A 16,020-nucleotide genomic window follows, 5' to 3' on the forward strand; every position below is an offset into this window, starting at 1 on the left:
TGTTTGAATTGCCTCTCAGCTGGTTTGCAGCAGTGTTACAAGCCACATGTGAGTAACATTCATATGGCCATGAGAGCTGAGGGAGCAAATGTTCATCTCCAACCCTACACTGTGGGTGTAGTTTTACTGACAGTGGCCTAGGCCAAAAGCGATAATAAAGCAGGTCTTAATAAAGAGAGTGCCAGATAAGTTTTAACTTTCTCCTGGACAATTCGCAGCTAAAGCACACAATGTGTTATGGAGCTCCCTACAACTAAGCACACAAGGGCAGAATACATGCTATCAATTTTAGCTGCAACTTCATTTTTCTAACTAGACAGTAACTACTATATATCTCACTACTGCAATCTGTATTAAGGGGAGGCCACAGTCCTCGGTAGGTCTGAGCACAAACACACATTTACAGATCTCAGTGTACATCCATGTACACGAGACAGCAAAGTTAGGCCAGAACTATAGGGTTTTTTCCATGATTTGAAATGAATTAATTTTTTAAGAGTGCTCTTGAAGATGACTTTTCACCTTCTTTTTTTTTTTTTAAATTTAATTCCATTAGCAAAGTCTTACCCTTTGATTAAGTTCTCGGCCACGACTGATTCAGCATATTTCACTTCTTCAGGTACCTAATTAGGATGCCAATTTTTGCTCATATTATTTCTTTGTTAAAATACAACTAGAAGCATTAGGTGATCAGAAATCCTCCTTAGAAAAAAATCACCGTTAGTCATTGAGTTTCTAACAGCCTCACCTCACAGAGAGGTCTCTGTCAGTTGTCAAAGATGAAAGCAAAGGGACAGGCTCTCCAAGGCCTTCAGGCAGAGAAGCAGGGATATCCACAGAAATACCTTCAGATTTGTACATTTTATGAATTTAGTGAGCTTGCTCACATCTGTGCAGCTGAAGTAGGAACTGGTACTTTTTCACAGTAAGTACCCTAGAACTGGCTGCTATGGAGATTCTGGGTGTTGATAGGAATACGGATGGTTGGCTGAAGAGATCATTTAACCCTGCCAGTAATGAGCTCACTTGAAACAAGCCCCTTCCTAATTATCACTTGGTTATGATTGATTCATCACCTGCTTTGATGCTCCTATTTAATAAACAGAAATGAACTGCTGGGTTTAAGAACTGCATAATTTTTAGTAAAAACAGAGCTGCCTTAATGCTGTGTCAATCAGTTCCCGACTTATTTTCTTTTCCATACTCTCCGTATGTGCGCACACACATGTGTGAACATGTAACTACGGTGTACCTGTGTATGGAATGCCTGTAGGACATTTAAATGAAGACAGTGCTGGAGCTTAGCTTATACATTGCGCTACAGGAATAAGAATTTTCCTTACCAATTTCGCTCATGGATATCCCTGGAGCTAATTGCCCGCTGTTGAAAGAGCTATAGGTAAACAAGTTTGGTACAGAGGTGAGGTCATAGATAGGTTCCTGCTTTATCTGTTTGATTCCAGTCATGTCCAACCCAGACTGGTCTGGGGAGGGCTGGGCAGAATCCACGTTGTAGTAGCCCTCAGACTTGGGCAGGTCGATGACGTGCCCGTTGGAGTAGGTGCTGCCAGTTTCGTTATTCAGATTGTTCAAGCCATTGCTGATGCTGCTGCTGTAAACCCTGGCCAGAGCTTCTGCCTCACCACTCTGCTGCTGCCGCTGCTCCTGCAGTCGCTGCTGGTGCTTCTGCACTTCAGCATACAAGCTATCCCTCTGCTTTTTGGACATTCTTCCAAATTTCACAGCTGAAAAGCAAAGCACAATGTGAACTATTGTGGTCTTTAAATTTTTCTCAATTCCCCTCAACGCCACCACTCTTCTGGTATTAACTTTCAGGGTTAATTTTGCTGTAGAAACACCTTTTTCTGTGGAAATGAGAAAGAATGCAAAGCTTTACATCACATACATCTCATAAAGGAAAAAATATTGCATACTTGATTTTACCGGTTACAACAACAACTCCTATTTGACAGGAGGGCCTCAGTTAAGCAATTCACTTCCCACTATGAATGTTAAAAAGACCATGCATCCTTTTATATCTCTGTGTTCACTGAACAACCTCCCAGAGATGTATGAAATGTACAGACTGTGAATTCATATCCATTTACTAACTTTCCACAAACCTTTACACAGTACACTAACAAGATTAGTATTCTGGGTGTAAACAAGCCCTAAAGACTTATTATCGCATCCTTTCAATGGGGTGTTATCTTCCTACTTAAAAAAAAATAAAGAAATCTTACAGGTTAGAACCTAGAGGAAAATAACAGATTTGAAGGTAAACAGCACAAATGAATATCATTTTTTCCACTGAGCAAAGTCTTAGGGATTTATGCAATCTCCATTTCAATAATCTTCATGCACAAATCCATGCACGATGTCTGATGAGAAAGAGAGGAAAATATAAGAGGGCAAACCATTTTCACCAGAAACAGGGCTCATTACACCTTGATTGAAATTTTCAAAGGTGACAGGCTGATTGCTGTGGAACTAGGAGGAGTAAATTCACAGCCTGAATATACAGTAGATCCCAGCTGATCATTACTCTCCACCCCATCTCTCTATAAATTCTGGTGTTTTATTGGGCTAGATCTGAGGATCTTAGAGCAGAAACAGTTGTTGAATGTGCTCTAAAACAAATGAGAGATACAGAATTCATCAGAACAGGTAAGGGGACACAGTTCCAGAAATACAGACTTCTATGTATTATGAGGTGTATTTTCTATATTGTCTATTTCCATTCCATCTGAAATTTGGATCAATTCAGAATCATATTTATTAGCACATGAATCCCATTTAGCCCTTGAGAAGAGTTTGAACCTATACGTGGATAAATGTGGAATCCTTCAATCAGGAAAAAGAACAGGAAAAGTAGAGCATAATATGAAAATACAGTGCCAGAACAACAAGGTGACAGCTGCTTTGATTTATTTTCACTTTTTTGTTTTTACATCAAGAGGGTTTTTTTTCTTATTGCCAACCTCAGTTTAGTTGCAACCCTACACTCAGGCAACAAGCTACTTCACACAAACTCAGTGACCGTGGAATCAGTGCATGGTATGCTGCATACCCTTATGGACAATATACAGTGACTGTATTTTAAATAATTCTGAATAATGCAACTTTGTATTTTCTTCAAATTTGGGGCTTCAGCAATAACCAATGTTTGTCCTCATTATATATTCATTAATTGGATTCTCCAGCTGCTGTCAATTAGCATCCTGCCTCTGCATGATAAAAATGCATTTATTACATGGCTGAGAGGTAAAAATCAAATTAAAGTTTTCTGTCAAAAAATTTACACAGCCAATTTTAAATTTGCAAGAGCTCTTAATATTCTTAATCCTAAAAAATCATAAAGACCCTTACATCAACCATGAGAGAACAAAATGATGCTGTTGGAAGAATCACTCATTTTGTCTCTCTGCAGCAGTCTCAGATGGCACCTTCAGTCACATTAAAATGCCCCTGTGATTTACCTTAAATCATTGGAAGATACTACTTTCAGGAGGAAAGCATAGGCTGTTAAATTGCTGAAATGTTACTTTAATCACCATGAAGAATTAGGCGCTAGAGGTGTCAAGTAAACTGGATGCTAGGACCAAAAAGAATTCGTGGACTAAAGGCTTGTTTACCAGGTGAGGCTGGTAAACAAGTAACTTCAGTGAGACATAAGACACGCTGAGGTAGAAGAAGACCTATTATGGTTCAAATTTTGAACAAGTTTATAGTCTGTGGACCATCTAAATTAATAGCTCTTTACATAACTTCTCCATCAATAACTCAACTTAAAAATACACATTTTGTGTCAACCTTTTAAAAGAGAAAATTGCTTCCAGGAAAGTGAAATAAATATAAACTGCTTGAAAAAATTAGAACATTGTCCTCTTATACTTTCTCACTATCTAAAACATGTTTTTTAGCTGGAAACCCCCTGCACGAGGAGTGGTGGCCAGGGCATGTCAGCTGTGGGCACTTGCCCAAGCCTCCCGTTGCCTGCAGCTTTGGTGCGATGTGTGTTCTCAGCCTGCTGATATTGGCTGATCACACCACAGCCTGGAAGGTGGACCAGAGCTCTACAAGGAGCACAGGATCCTGAGATGGCATAGACTGTGGAGCTTGCCTCTAGCATAGGATCCACTTTCAAATTAGGAGACATTCTTGTACAGACCCAGATAGGGACAAGAGGCAATGTGCAAGTCAAAGAAATGGGGTTTCTTCCAATGCAAAATATTTGGTCAAGTGCTCTGAATAAAAAAACCCAGAAACCCCTAATGATATCAAGGTGTAAATTTGTGTAGGGTTGTGCCTCCTTCCCACCAGTCCTTTAGACATCTCAGGGAAATGGATGCTTTTGCACATCAATATTAAATGTTAGGATAAATGCTGATGTTTCATGTAATACTTAATATAAACCCGCCTCTCCAGAGGTGACCTTTTTTGCTCTGTGCTTTTGATTAGAATAACATATTTCACTTCTGACTCTTTTTGCTCTAAACTGATACTGCTCTCCATTTTGTGATTTTCCCCACCCCTGTCCATGAAAATAGCCTTCTTTGTTAACGGGATGGCAAAGATCGTCTCACAGCGCACGAATTACAAAGCACAGAGCTTCTCCTCTCTCTCTTTGCAGAAATCTACAGGGAGTTTGAGTAAGTCAGCAGCAAAGAAAAGTTTCAAAGGGCTTAGATGTGAAGCATGGATTTGACTCCTTACCATCTCGAGACATTCCCAGGGCAAGACATTTCTGCAGTCGGCAGTGTTGGCACCGATTTCTGTTGGTTCTGTCAATTAAACAGTTTCTCTGTCTTGGGCAGGAGTAAGATGCATTGTTCTGCTGACTCCTCCGAAAGAATCCCTTGGGGCAAGACAGCAGGAAAGACAAAGTATTACCAAGAGTGTATTTATGTGTCTGGCACACACACACACACAGAGCATGCAAACAACTACAGCAAACCCCTGTTTAGAGCGCTGCTCCTTATCCTGTGGTTCTGCAGGTATTGCATTAAAGGACATTTAATTATAATAAGGAGAACTGTGTATTATTCTGTAAAGACTATTATTCTGCTTTGTTAAAACCTAAATTATGTTACAGAATACATTTTTATTGTCCAATAATGACCCTGTATCATCTAATGCAGCTCCTAATACAGGAAAAACTTGTCAGCATTTGTAAGAGATGACTTCAAAGTACTTGTTCTGACATTTCTCCCTTTAATGAAGGGACTAACTGTAACTGTAGAGGTAACTGCTACTGGGTACACATAGCATGAGAAGCTGAAGTCTGCTGTTCACTTTAACTTGGCAAATGCTGATCTGATCTGGAGAGGCATATGATTCAGGAGTGAAGTAATTAAAATTCAGTCTTCACAAAAGCACTAGGATATAATGACTGTATCAAGTAAAGCCAACACACAAGGGAGAAAACAACACCTTTAGGTACTACCATGAGAATGTAATGGCATTTTCCACAGGCTGTTTGTCTAGAGATCTGAGGGCTAGAGGGGAAGTACATAGACCTAGGTCCTTATGAGCTTCCAGCCGCTACGAGGTGGTGCCAAGAGTGGCACCAAAAGGTGCTTCTGCTGTTATGGTAGAAGTGACATGAGGCAGCTGAGGTGAAAAGAGGAGGGAAACAAAAATAAATAGACCTATACCAAATATATAGATAAATCAATGAATAAAAAAAAATAAAAATAAAGGTCAGGAGTATCTGCAAGTCCAGAGTTAAAAAAAAAAAAGAAATAGTAGAGAACTCCCCTAACCAGTTTGGCAACTTTAAACGAAAGCAGTGCTGGTTGTGGTGGGAAAGCTGAGAGATAGCCTGGCCACTGGCTATGAGTAGTAAAACAGCAGAAATATTATTACTGCAGTTACACCAGTCACCAGAAGTGACACCAAAGTGCCTGTACCTTTCTGGGGTGGCTTGCAAACACCTTGGAATACACCCAGAAAGCAACAGCTGACTTCATTTATCAGGGAAAAATCAGAGTATCTCTGCATAGGTTGATGGATGTTAACCCTGAGCAATGGACAAAGTCACAAGGTGACAGTGCTACAGGTCTCAGCTCACTTGCTACAGTTTATGCACGAATTCTCACTCAGGTCCTGGCTAGCTGAATGAGGGTGGTGTGGTGTCAGTAACAGTGACAGGCATGGTGTTCCACCAAAGACACTGCCACTGCTAGTTCTTGAAGTCGAGCAGAGAGACCCACTTAAACTGTGTTGAGCTTGTTCTATCAGTGATTACAGTGTATCTGAAATATAAAATATAAATTTTATGATTCATACTTTTCAGAAAATAGATGTCCTTTGGGGTAAAACTCAGAAAAATTCTGGTGGAAACGAAATTAATCTTAGCTGACCAAAACTTTCCTGATATGGCAGAGCTGCCTTTAATTTAAGACTAAACGGCTGCTAATTGCAGATGTCTTTGCTGAACTTTATAGCCAATCTTGGTTTTGACTTGTGAAGGGTTTTCTGTTTTCAGTTTTAGATTTTAGCAGCATCTATGGATCTCACAAAAAAAAAATTAATTCAGCAATGTTAAAAAAACACACTCAACCATTTAGCATTGACAGTGCTTTCTCCTGCAGTACTTTTTATTCCCTCTAACGCTGATCTCATCTCGGAGGAATTTGTTTCATCTTTGCCCTCCTTAGGAAAAAAGGACCATATTATGTATCAAAGGTTACATAGGAGAATTAATTTTCAGTGGGTAATTAATTTTTCTGAGGAGAATTTTATGTTCTCATTCTCCTGCATAAGATCTAGATGTTGTCTTATAAAATAGAGATAATCCTTTCATTTTATTTTTATGGTATCTTAATATAGATTTGGCTACATTGTTTTACACTGGAATAATTCCATTTTGTGTGAAGGAAGATGTATTTCATAACTGAGGAGATTAAGAGTTAAAAGACAGATTTCCCAATACTTCCAACATGGACAACAAGTCTTTGAACAAATCACTTCACCCACAACCCACAGCCAATCTGAGAAAAGAAATTGCTGAATGAACTACTTTCTAATTCATGACAAAACAGTGGTGGAAAGTACTTTGCTTTGGGGGAAGGCACAAGAAATGATAAAAGGCTTCTTAGTGAAGAAGCAGCTGCATAGATAGATGTGATGCAATCTCATCTTCAGGTTTCACCCTTTCTGTAAGAATAGTGTCAGAGCTGCAAATTCAGTCAGTGGGTCCAGCAGGTCCACTGCATATGCATGTTCAGCATAAGGCAGGCATGCATACAAACCAACAGCAGTATTTCAGATGACCCTTAAGCACTTAGAATATGGATCTGCCACAGCAGAGCTGAGGTAGCAACACTGAGTTAAAGGATTTTCTGCTCTTTGAAGTTTGCAGCACCGCCACTGGCACTGTAACTCTTGGATGCGGTATCCTGAAATGCTGTGGCTGCCTGGTGCCTGGCTCAACATGTGTGCATGCTTGTGGAGTGATTCCTCTATTCTTAATCTTTCTTCTATTCTTAATCATTTCAGTTTTACAACACACCGAGACAAAAAGAGCCAGAAATGATGAGCATGTGAATAGCAGGCAGAGTGAATAGCTATTTAAATGCCAGGCACTTAAATGGATAGCAGAGCTGCACTGCCAGAGACAGTGCTCACCTTAACAGGGGGCTCTGACAGACCGGGATGCCTCCCAGGGGAACTGACATGAAAAACTGACACCTTTCTTTCACAGAGGCTCACAAAACAAGATTAGACTAATTGATCTGATACAGCAAAACTGGCACAAACCCAATAGGGTTAAAACTTAAAAGTGGAAGAGAATCTCCTTATCTCAATGAGGGGTCTACTCACAGAGCACAGTGGTATCATCTCCTCTTGAGGCACACACAAGGGCCAGCATTAACCCTAATTACTTCTATGGAGGACTATTCCCCTAGACAGTCTGTGGGCTCTGAGTACTGAGAGAAGATGCTCTTTTTCTGCTTAATTTCCTTCCATAGCTTTTGTGCCAGTTTTGAAGTATCAGATCAATTAGTTTAATCCTGTTTCATGTGATTGTCATAAGAAGATGCTTATTTCTAGTCCAGTGCCACAGTAAGACAAAGACACGCTGCAAATTGTTCTGCTTACAATTTTCAATGTTCCTGAAAAACCCCCCTTGATCTTTACCAGTATATTGGTTCTCAATGTATAAGCATTAAAGTATTTCTTTTGCAAATGGGTGCACCCAAATTTTCAGATTTTTCAGCTGTTCTAATACTTTGTAAAGCATTAGGTACAGACTTGTGATTTCACACTGCAAATAGGCACCTATTTTCAAAAGTCCTGGCTTGTGTGTTCCACATACAAGAAATCAGAGATACTGCCCCTCTATCTTTGCAATTCCCCATTTACAATTGAAACTGAAATACCAACATGTAGTATGAAACTCTTGTTTGTCATGAGTAATAATGTAATTCCTCAGATAATAAAGTCACAGACAATTTTTAAAACTGAAAATCAAAGCCTTTCTTCTCTTTGCTTGGGTCTGACTTGTGTTATTTGAACAAATGCCTGAAACAATATGTCGATATGTCTAAGCAGCAGGTCTGTGCATTTCCCCCTCTCCACCCCTTTTTTAACCTCTAATTCCCAGCAACTGCTCTTGAACAAATGCCTTTAAGGAAGAGGACAAAGAATCCTTTTACACTGCTCATAATGTAAGGCATTCTTTCTTTTTGAGATTACAATTTGGTCTGCAGATTGTGCAAAAGGAAATAAAAAAGGACCCAAGTCACACCTGTAAGCTCTTAAAAAAGACTGACCAGAAGTAACATGACAACTGTAATGCTACATGGGTTGTATAGGAAACAAGATAAGAAATCCACCTCTTTCAAAGCTGATTTAAGGTAGAACAGGTGTGGCTTACAGTTGCCAGCCTCTCTTGGTGTCAGCACTTACACTGCACCAGATGTAATTAATTCATGTTTCAAACAAGGAGGTAGCTCTAAAGACTATTTGATAAAATGGAAACTAACCAGGAAAATTAGGCATGAAATGCATCTTTTTCATCAGTAGGCTTTACAGCCTTTGGCACCACTTGTTTGAAAGCTTGTAAGAGTGTATCATTGTACAGGGGTGCCTGAGGCTAATGGAAATGATGATGACTATGTTGTATTAAAATCTCATACCTTGCAGCCTTCACATGTGATGACTCCATAGTGTATTCCAGAGGATTTATCACCACAAATTTTGCATGGTATCACTTCAATTTGTGCTGAAAGATAAAACAAGACAGATATTTTGGGTATATAATTGTATTTAATTTCTTTTTTTCCCAAAATGAGATCTTTAGAAACAGAGAGTAGATAACCAGTTGAACCCCAACAATACAAAAATACTTTGTATTGTATGTCTGTTTCTGAATGCTTTTGTTTGGAAAATTTTAAATGCTTCACATTATGTAGTTTTTGCCACATCCCACAAAACTCTTCAACATTTTAAAATGTCTCACAATTAGTAAACTTTTTCTCATATTCCTTTTTTAAGTTGTTTTTACTGGTTAATTTTATAATTATTATGGCTAATGACAGTCATTAGGGTTCCTAAAGAATAATCTGGATTGTCCTTTCCGACATACTTCAAATATTTATAACTTTCCATTATTCTGAGGTAGAGATACAGGGTGTATTTTGATGCCCTTTTTAAAGCAGAGTAGAGATGATGAAGTTTTCACTTTCTTCAAATTACGTTCAAGACATGAAGACACTAATACCACTGTCAGAGACAGCTGGGTAAAAGCTTGCTGAATATTCCTCTCTTCAAACAATTTGTTTTGACACTGGGTCACTGGCAGGCAAGGCCCAGAGATGGAATTTAGTTAGCTAGTGGCTATGTGCTGGGAGAGTTAGGAACAGTCTGAAAAATGCTTAAATATGTGTGTGCTTCAGACCCTTTTATAAACATCGTGGTCATCTGATTCTGAGAAGGAAAACACATTTTCATTATTTTTCAATGTTTCTTTTTTGTTAACACAACTGTTTGATTCTCTCAATTACTTTGAATCCTGTGTCTTTCCTTTGATGATGCTGTAAGAGCACATACTTAGACACGTAAGGAAAAAGTGTGCCTTTATTTGAGTCAGATGAACTGAAAAGAAATGTTAAACTTATTTTCTCTCCTTTTCATTTTCTTCTGTGTAGGATGCATGCCTCCGTGCTATTCTCCTCCTTCTTGGAAGCAGCATCACATTTGCAAAGTGCTCCTGGCAGATGCTGTTTCTCCATGCCCAGGGCAGGAACAGCAGCAGTTCTTTCCAACTCAAGTCACCCATGAAATCCTTGAGTAGAAAAGTTTTTTTAGTAGAGCTAGCCCAAGGACAAGGATAGGTAACTGTTAGTATGTTTAACAAGACACATTTAACTCTAAAGTGGATTGAGACAGGGAAACAAGATTATTGTCCAGATGCTAATCCTAAAAAGAGCATCCCATTTAAAACTTGTGGGCTGTTGAAAAGATTATAAAAACTGGGAAAAACCCATGCTTAAAAATGACTGTGCATTGTAAGCTAAGCACTAAATATGCTTGCACAGTGGATACTGTGAAAATATATTCATATAGCCTGGATTATGCCCTGTTTCTACTTATGATTATCATTTGTCTCTTTTAGCAGAAGCCAGAAGTTAGTTTCCTTCCTTCCTTCCTTCCTTCCTTCCTTCCTTCCTTCCTTCCTTCCTTCCTTCCTTCCTTCCTTCCTTCCTTCCTTCCTTCCTTCCTTCCTTCCTTCCTTCCTTCCTTCCTTCCTTCCTTCCTTCCTTCCTTCCTTCCTTCCTTCCTTCCTTCCTTCCTTCCTTCCTTCCTTCCTTCCTTCCTTCCTTCCTTCCTTCCTTCCTTCCTTCCTTCCTTCCTTCCTTCCTTCCTTCCTTCCTTCCTTCCTTCCTTCCTTCCTTCCTTCCTTCCTTCCTTCCTTCCTTCCTTCCTTCCTTCCTTCCTTCCTTCCTTCCTTCCTTCCTTCCTTCCTTCCTTCCTTCCTTCCTTCCTTCCTTCCTTCCTTCCTTCCTTCCTTCCTTCCTTCCTTCCTTCCTTCCTTCCTTCCTTCCTTCCTTCCTTCCTTCCTTCCTTCCTTCCTTCCTTTTCCTTCCTTCCTTCCTTCCTTCCTTCCTCCCTCCCTCCCTCCCTCCCTCCCACCACCCTGTAGTTAAACAACCAGAACTCAGTGCTGTGTCCCAGTGAGCCACCCCCACACTTCCCACTGAAAGGTGCATTGCCTACCCTACTCCTTTATCCTCCTATTTAGAGTAGAGGCTTAGGGGGTAAACTGCACAGGGGGAACACTAGCAGGACTCTGCTTGGGAAAGTCAGTTAACTATTCCCTTGGCACAGCATATTCCAAGGGACCCAGGCAAGAGGAACTTATATGGATGGCTGAAGAGACTTTAGCTCCCCACTGTGAGCTCATTTTCCTGACATATTCTTTCTGATCTAGCATAATTTAAGGCTCAGGCAAGTAAAGAAGTTTTAACACTGCTCCTAATCTATGTTGTACAGAGGGAACTCCTTAATATAGAAGCACTTGCAGTTCTTTGGAAATTTTTCCAGGTTGGTCCTGCTCAAAAATTCCTATGCCTTATGCCCACTGGGATAAAAAAAACACTTAAATACGTGCCTCCAGGCACTGCTGTTTGTGAGGCTACTTTGAGTAGCTGCTCACAGGTCTCTGCTTGAGAGTCATGTGGATGGAGAAAGTCTCAGCTCTGGGACCATGTGCTGCTTTATGTTTCATTGACATATGTCAATGTCAGAGGCAGGAACTACAATGAGAATAGAAAGAAATCTGCAGGAAAAGACAAGACAGAGGAAAAAAAAAACCACCACAAAAATATCAAGGTACTTTTAAAGTGACTTGCATATACCTTTAGTAACTCTGATAAGAACAGAGAGAGAAGAATTGATCCCGAGACACTGATTGCATTTAGCGCAGTACTTTTTACTGGAAGCAAACAATAATTCCATGCATGAGTCTCAGTTATAAGCTCTACATTCGTGGTGTTTGTGGCTCAAGTCCCTAAATGCTAAGACTTTGTGTTTCAATTAATATGCAAAAAGTAGTTTAGACTTGCAACTTTTCAGTTAATTCAAATGTTTATTTGAAAATAACCATTCTATAAATTAGTAAATTCAGGTTTGTCTAGGAAATTGCTACCATTTCTCATTAAGAGAACTCACAGAAAAGACATCTTTAGGACACAGATGGCATTTGAACAAGTTTGGAAAAGTGTATTTTGCTACTGTACCCGACATTTCTTTCATAAAACAGCCAAAAAATTTCAGGATTCCTAACAGACATCTTGATTGTACAGGCCAGATAAAAAAGAAACCACTGTATTCCCAGAAGGGTCCTGAGATATTGTAATGAACATAGAGCATACCATGTTTCCTTTGAGGATATAATCACAGGCCACAGACTGCAGAATATTCTGAGTTGAAAGGGACACAAGAATCCCCAAGTTCAACTCTTAAGTGAGTGGCCAGAATGGGGATTGAGCACACCGCCCTGGCATTAGTAGTTGACACAGGGTACTACACTTTTTGCACATTCTGGTTTTATTTGTCCACCTATGATCTTATGTTATTTTTCCTACTCCCTTCACCTGTTAAACCAACAAACAGTTGAGGGAGCTGTATATCTGACTCTCTTTATAGCTATTATAAAATAAGCAGCTTTCTTCTGAACTTCTTTAAAAATATAAAAGGCATTGACCAAGTGCTACTTCCTAAATATTGAGGGCAAAAACTGAATGAACAAACAAAGTTACCATTGTGGAGTTGCCACAATGGTAACTTTCACCAGCACAGGAACAGAACTTACATTGGGGGAAATCTCAATGTGGTAAACTTGAAGAGGGAATTAGAACAAAACTGCTTAACTCCACTTTGAAAGTCTTTCCACTTGTCTTCTCACCCATTTTTCCTCTGATACTATGAGCAAGAGAAATGGCTCCCACCTCTTTTAAAACAAGTCTCAATCTGAGCCCACTTGTCCAACTTTTCAGTAAGCACATTGAGATGTACCATTCAATAAAAGCCTGCAAAACTGCTATTACCCTAATGTCTAAGAAAACATTTATAATGTGTGGATATATGCTGCACAGTGATTGCCCCCTACCACCAGCTGTAGCATCCTTCCTCAGTACCACAGAGTCATGTCTCTGCAGTACTCATCTCTTATTCCATACTCAGGTTGAAAGTTCTTTAGGACAGGATACTACCTCCAGTTTTATGGGACAGCCTAAAAATTGTAATGCTGCAATGGAAATTAATTAATTCTACATGACTAGTAATCCTGATCCACAGATGATGGGATAACAACCTGGAATCTAATTCGGTCTCTCATGAAAACAGAAAGTAGAGGGGAATTCTATGAAAGAAGCAAATCTAAAATTGTCTCACATATTTGAAATGAGCACTTACATATAAACAAATTGGTAATTAGAAACATCTTCAAACAAAACATTAGCTCAAATGTGCCACAAGAAAAATCAAAAGTACGCTGCTGGGTTTTCTGTTTTTTCACCAGTAGAATTTTACACATGGACACAAAAATCCTAAAGGCAGGAAAATATTCAGGTTTCAAAAGTTGTTATATGGGTGAAATTAGGAATGAATCTGTAATGGGAGACAGTTTTCTGAATTCCTCTTGAAAGGACGGTAAGAGTCAACAAGGCAGATGCGGCAGATGTGGTATTTGTGGGGATTGTCAGTCACATGCATATGATGCCTAACAGAGAAAAACAAAGCTCACATTTTATGTAATTTCAGTTTAATATCTGAGGAACTTGAGAAAGACAGGACTATAATCTCTCAGGCCTTTCCCTGGCTTAAGGGGAAATAAAGACTTGAGCTTTCAGTATTTAGTTCTTGATCAAAAGATGATAATAAAGCATGCCAGGCAAAAACTTTGAAAAGGAAGTCCTTTCTCTAATTTGTAGATCCAGGAAAGGTTGCACCTGGAAGCATCAAGGCTAATAAGAGAACTGATAGTGAAAAAAACCAGCTGCTTCATCTTTCAAGAATTCCCATCATCCTTTTGTTGGAGTTCCTTGAAAATTTCTGGTAGATTGGCCTAGTTCACTTTCATGTTTCTATTCCTCACTGATTTCAAATTAAGTATACATTCACCATTTTTATCTACTTGCCAACTCTGCCTTTTTTAGCCTGACCTCTGTGAGCAGGAAATGTTTTTTTCCTTGCATGCAACTGTCAGTAGAAGTTTCCATGGTAAGTTAGGCTGGCAATGAGATCTTGGCATCCCCTTTGCTACTGGAATAGATGTTCTCTAGCATCTCAGCAAGATGTCAGGTGTTTTGCATTTAATAATCTGAAAATATACAGCTGAGGATACTAGTTATGTTTAGAGCCTCTGTCATACCTCATGCAGTGGGACCTATATAGTTAGTAATATCTCAGCAAGTTAATTAATTCCAGATAATGTTAATTAATGTCTGTAGATACATTAGCTGTCAATCATAACCCAAATGAGCCATTAGAGGAAACTGATATGGTGCAGTTAACCCAGAAAAGTAATGTTTTCATAAAATCTTAGCACTTTTGGACAGAGATACATTAAACTCTTGCCCGTGGGTCTGGTCCCTGGCTTTGTTATAGCAGCAGAGACTCTCTGCAAAGCTGATGGTTCTCAAATAAGCCAGTCCTACATCTCATGAGCACAGATATACAAATCTCAAGAAGCTGCAGTTCTTGTATATCTCTGCGTCTCACTGGGCACAGATATTAGACATCATCTGTACATAATATATAAAAACATGTCTTGAGTATTAAGGTAAGCAATAGACCTAGAATTTGGATATTGAGACATCCGATAGATCATTGCTCAAAATAGAAATCAGGTACATTAGTGCAAAAAAAGAATAGTTTTTCCAATAAGTGCATGCAATTGTCATGTCTGATTTCTTTCATTGTCTCACATTCCTAGCTGAAGTTCTTTTAGTTTATAAACAATATCACTTGGAAGGTTATTTGGTAATATGTTTTCTTTTCCCCTTCTTCTTTCATGACTTTTCAGTGGGGAAAAAATGAACAATAAACCCTCCAAAACAAAACCCAACCCAAACCAAACCATGCTGAATTGTACACCAGCTCTCCTTACAGATCATTTCTGCCTTTTGCATGCCTACTCCAAAGACTACTGAAAAAGAGCATTTTAAAACCTCAAGTTTTTTAGTGGCTAGTTTTTATGTAGTTTCTCTGCATCCTTATTGTGTGCATTTAAAATCTATTAAAACAAAAGATCAACCCTTAGAAATATGTGTGATAATGTTTGTAGAGTGACGAAAAGGTTTTAAATTATGTGCTATATATTAGTCTTTCTGTATATGAAGAAATATGCTTATATCTGCTCTGTAAATACACACTTTGGAAGATGTCTTTCTGAGTTCCATGGCAATAGTAACATTTACTGAACATTGTCAAATGGTTTGAAATAGCTGAATGTGAGTTCAAGCTATTACAGCTGCTCCACAGTTAAAGGTAATTTAAAACTGTTCATATTATATAATCTTCTTATTCTTGCTACACAGTAATTTTGGAACAAGTCTGGAAAGAATGATATACTTGCCTTTATATTCAGCAGAGAAGGTGAAATTATAAGGAGAAAAAATGAGCACAGTATAACAACCTTAAGTGCTAATAAGCACTGAAGTAAGAAAAAATGTTTTGTTCAAATACTATTTCTTTCCTTTCCTAAGTGTAATAAGTACAGTGGATCTAACACTATAATTTAACAATTTATGAATACCAGAAAGTTGTTACATTTGTGATAATCCAGGGTTACAGAGTAGATGAGATTTTCAGATAGATTTAATATCTTTTATTAGAGCAAGAGATACATTCTTTTTAAAAGAAATGCTTTTGTACCCTTAGCTTTTTATCATGACTTAGATAGGAGCAAAGACTTCAAGCCTCTGCAAGCTTGGATGTTTCTCTGTGAAGCAAAGGCAGTTGTGAGCAAAAAAAAAAGGTAACAATTTTAAGAGCAGTGATATAATG

General features: G+C 38.8%; 1 protein-coding gene across 1 annotated transcript in view; it reads right to left on the reverse strand.

The window, feature by feature from the left end:
* RORB (RAR related orphan receptor B) overlaps nucleotides 1–16,020 on the reverse strand; it is a gene marked incomplete at both ends in the record, with an annotated part of 127,788 nt that overhangs the window by 22,172 nt on the left and 89,596 nt on the right. The window contains 3 exons of the mRNA XM_084224723.1: nucleotides 1,344–1,745; nucleotides 4,717–4,858; nucleotides 9,147–9,232. Of these exons, the coding sequence (XP_084080849.1) occupies nucleotides 1,344–1,745; nucleotides 4,717–4,858; nucleotides 9,147–9,232 (630 nt within the window). The remainder of the gene's footprint in view (nucleotides 1–1,343; nucleotides 1,746–4,716; nucleotides 4,859–9,146; nucleotides 9,233–16,020) is intronic.

This window comes from Fringilla coelebs (assembly GCF_963513975.1).
Source record: "Fringilla coelebs genome assembly, chromosome: Z".
In the NCBI taxonomy this organism is placed as follows: domain Eukaryota; kingdom Metazoa; phylum Chordata; class Aves; order Passeriformes; family Fringillidae; genus Fringilla; species Fringilla coelebs.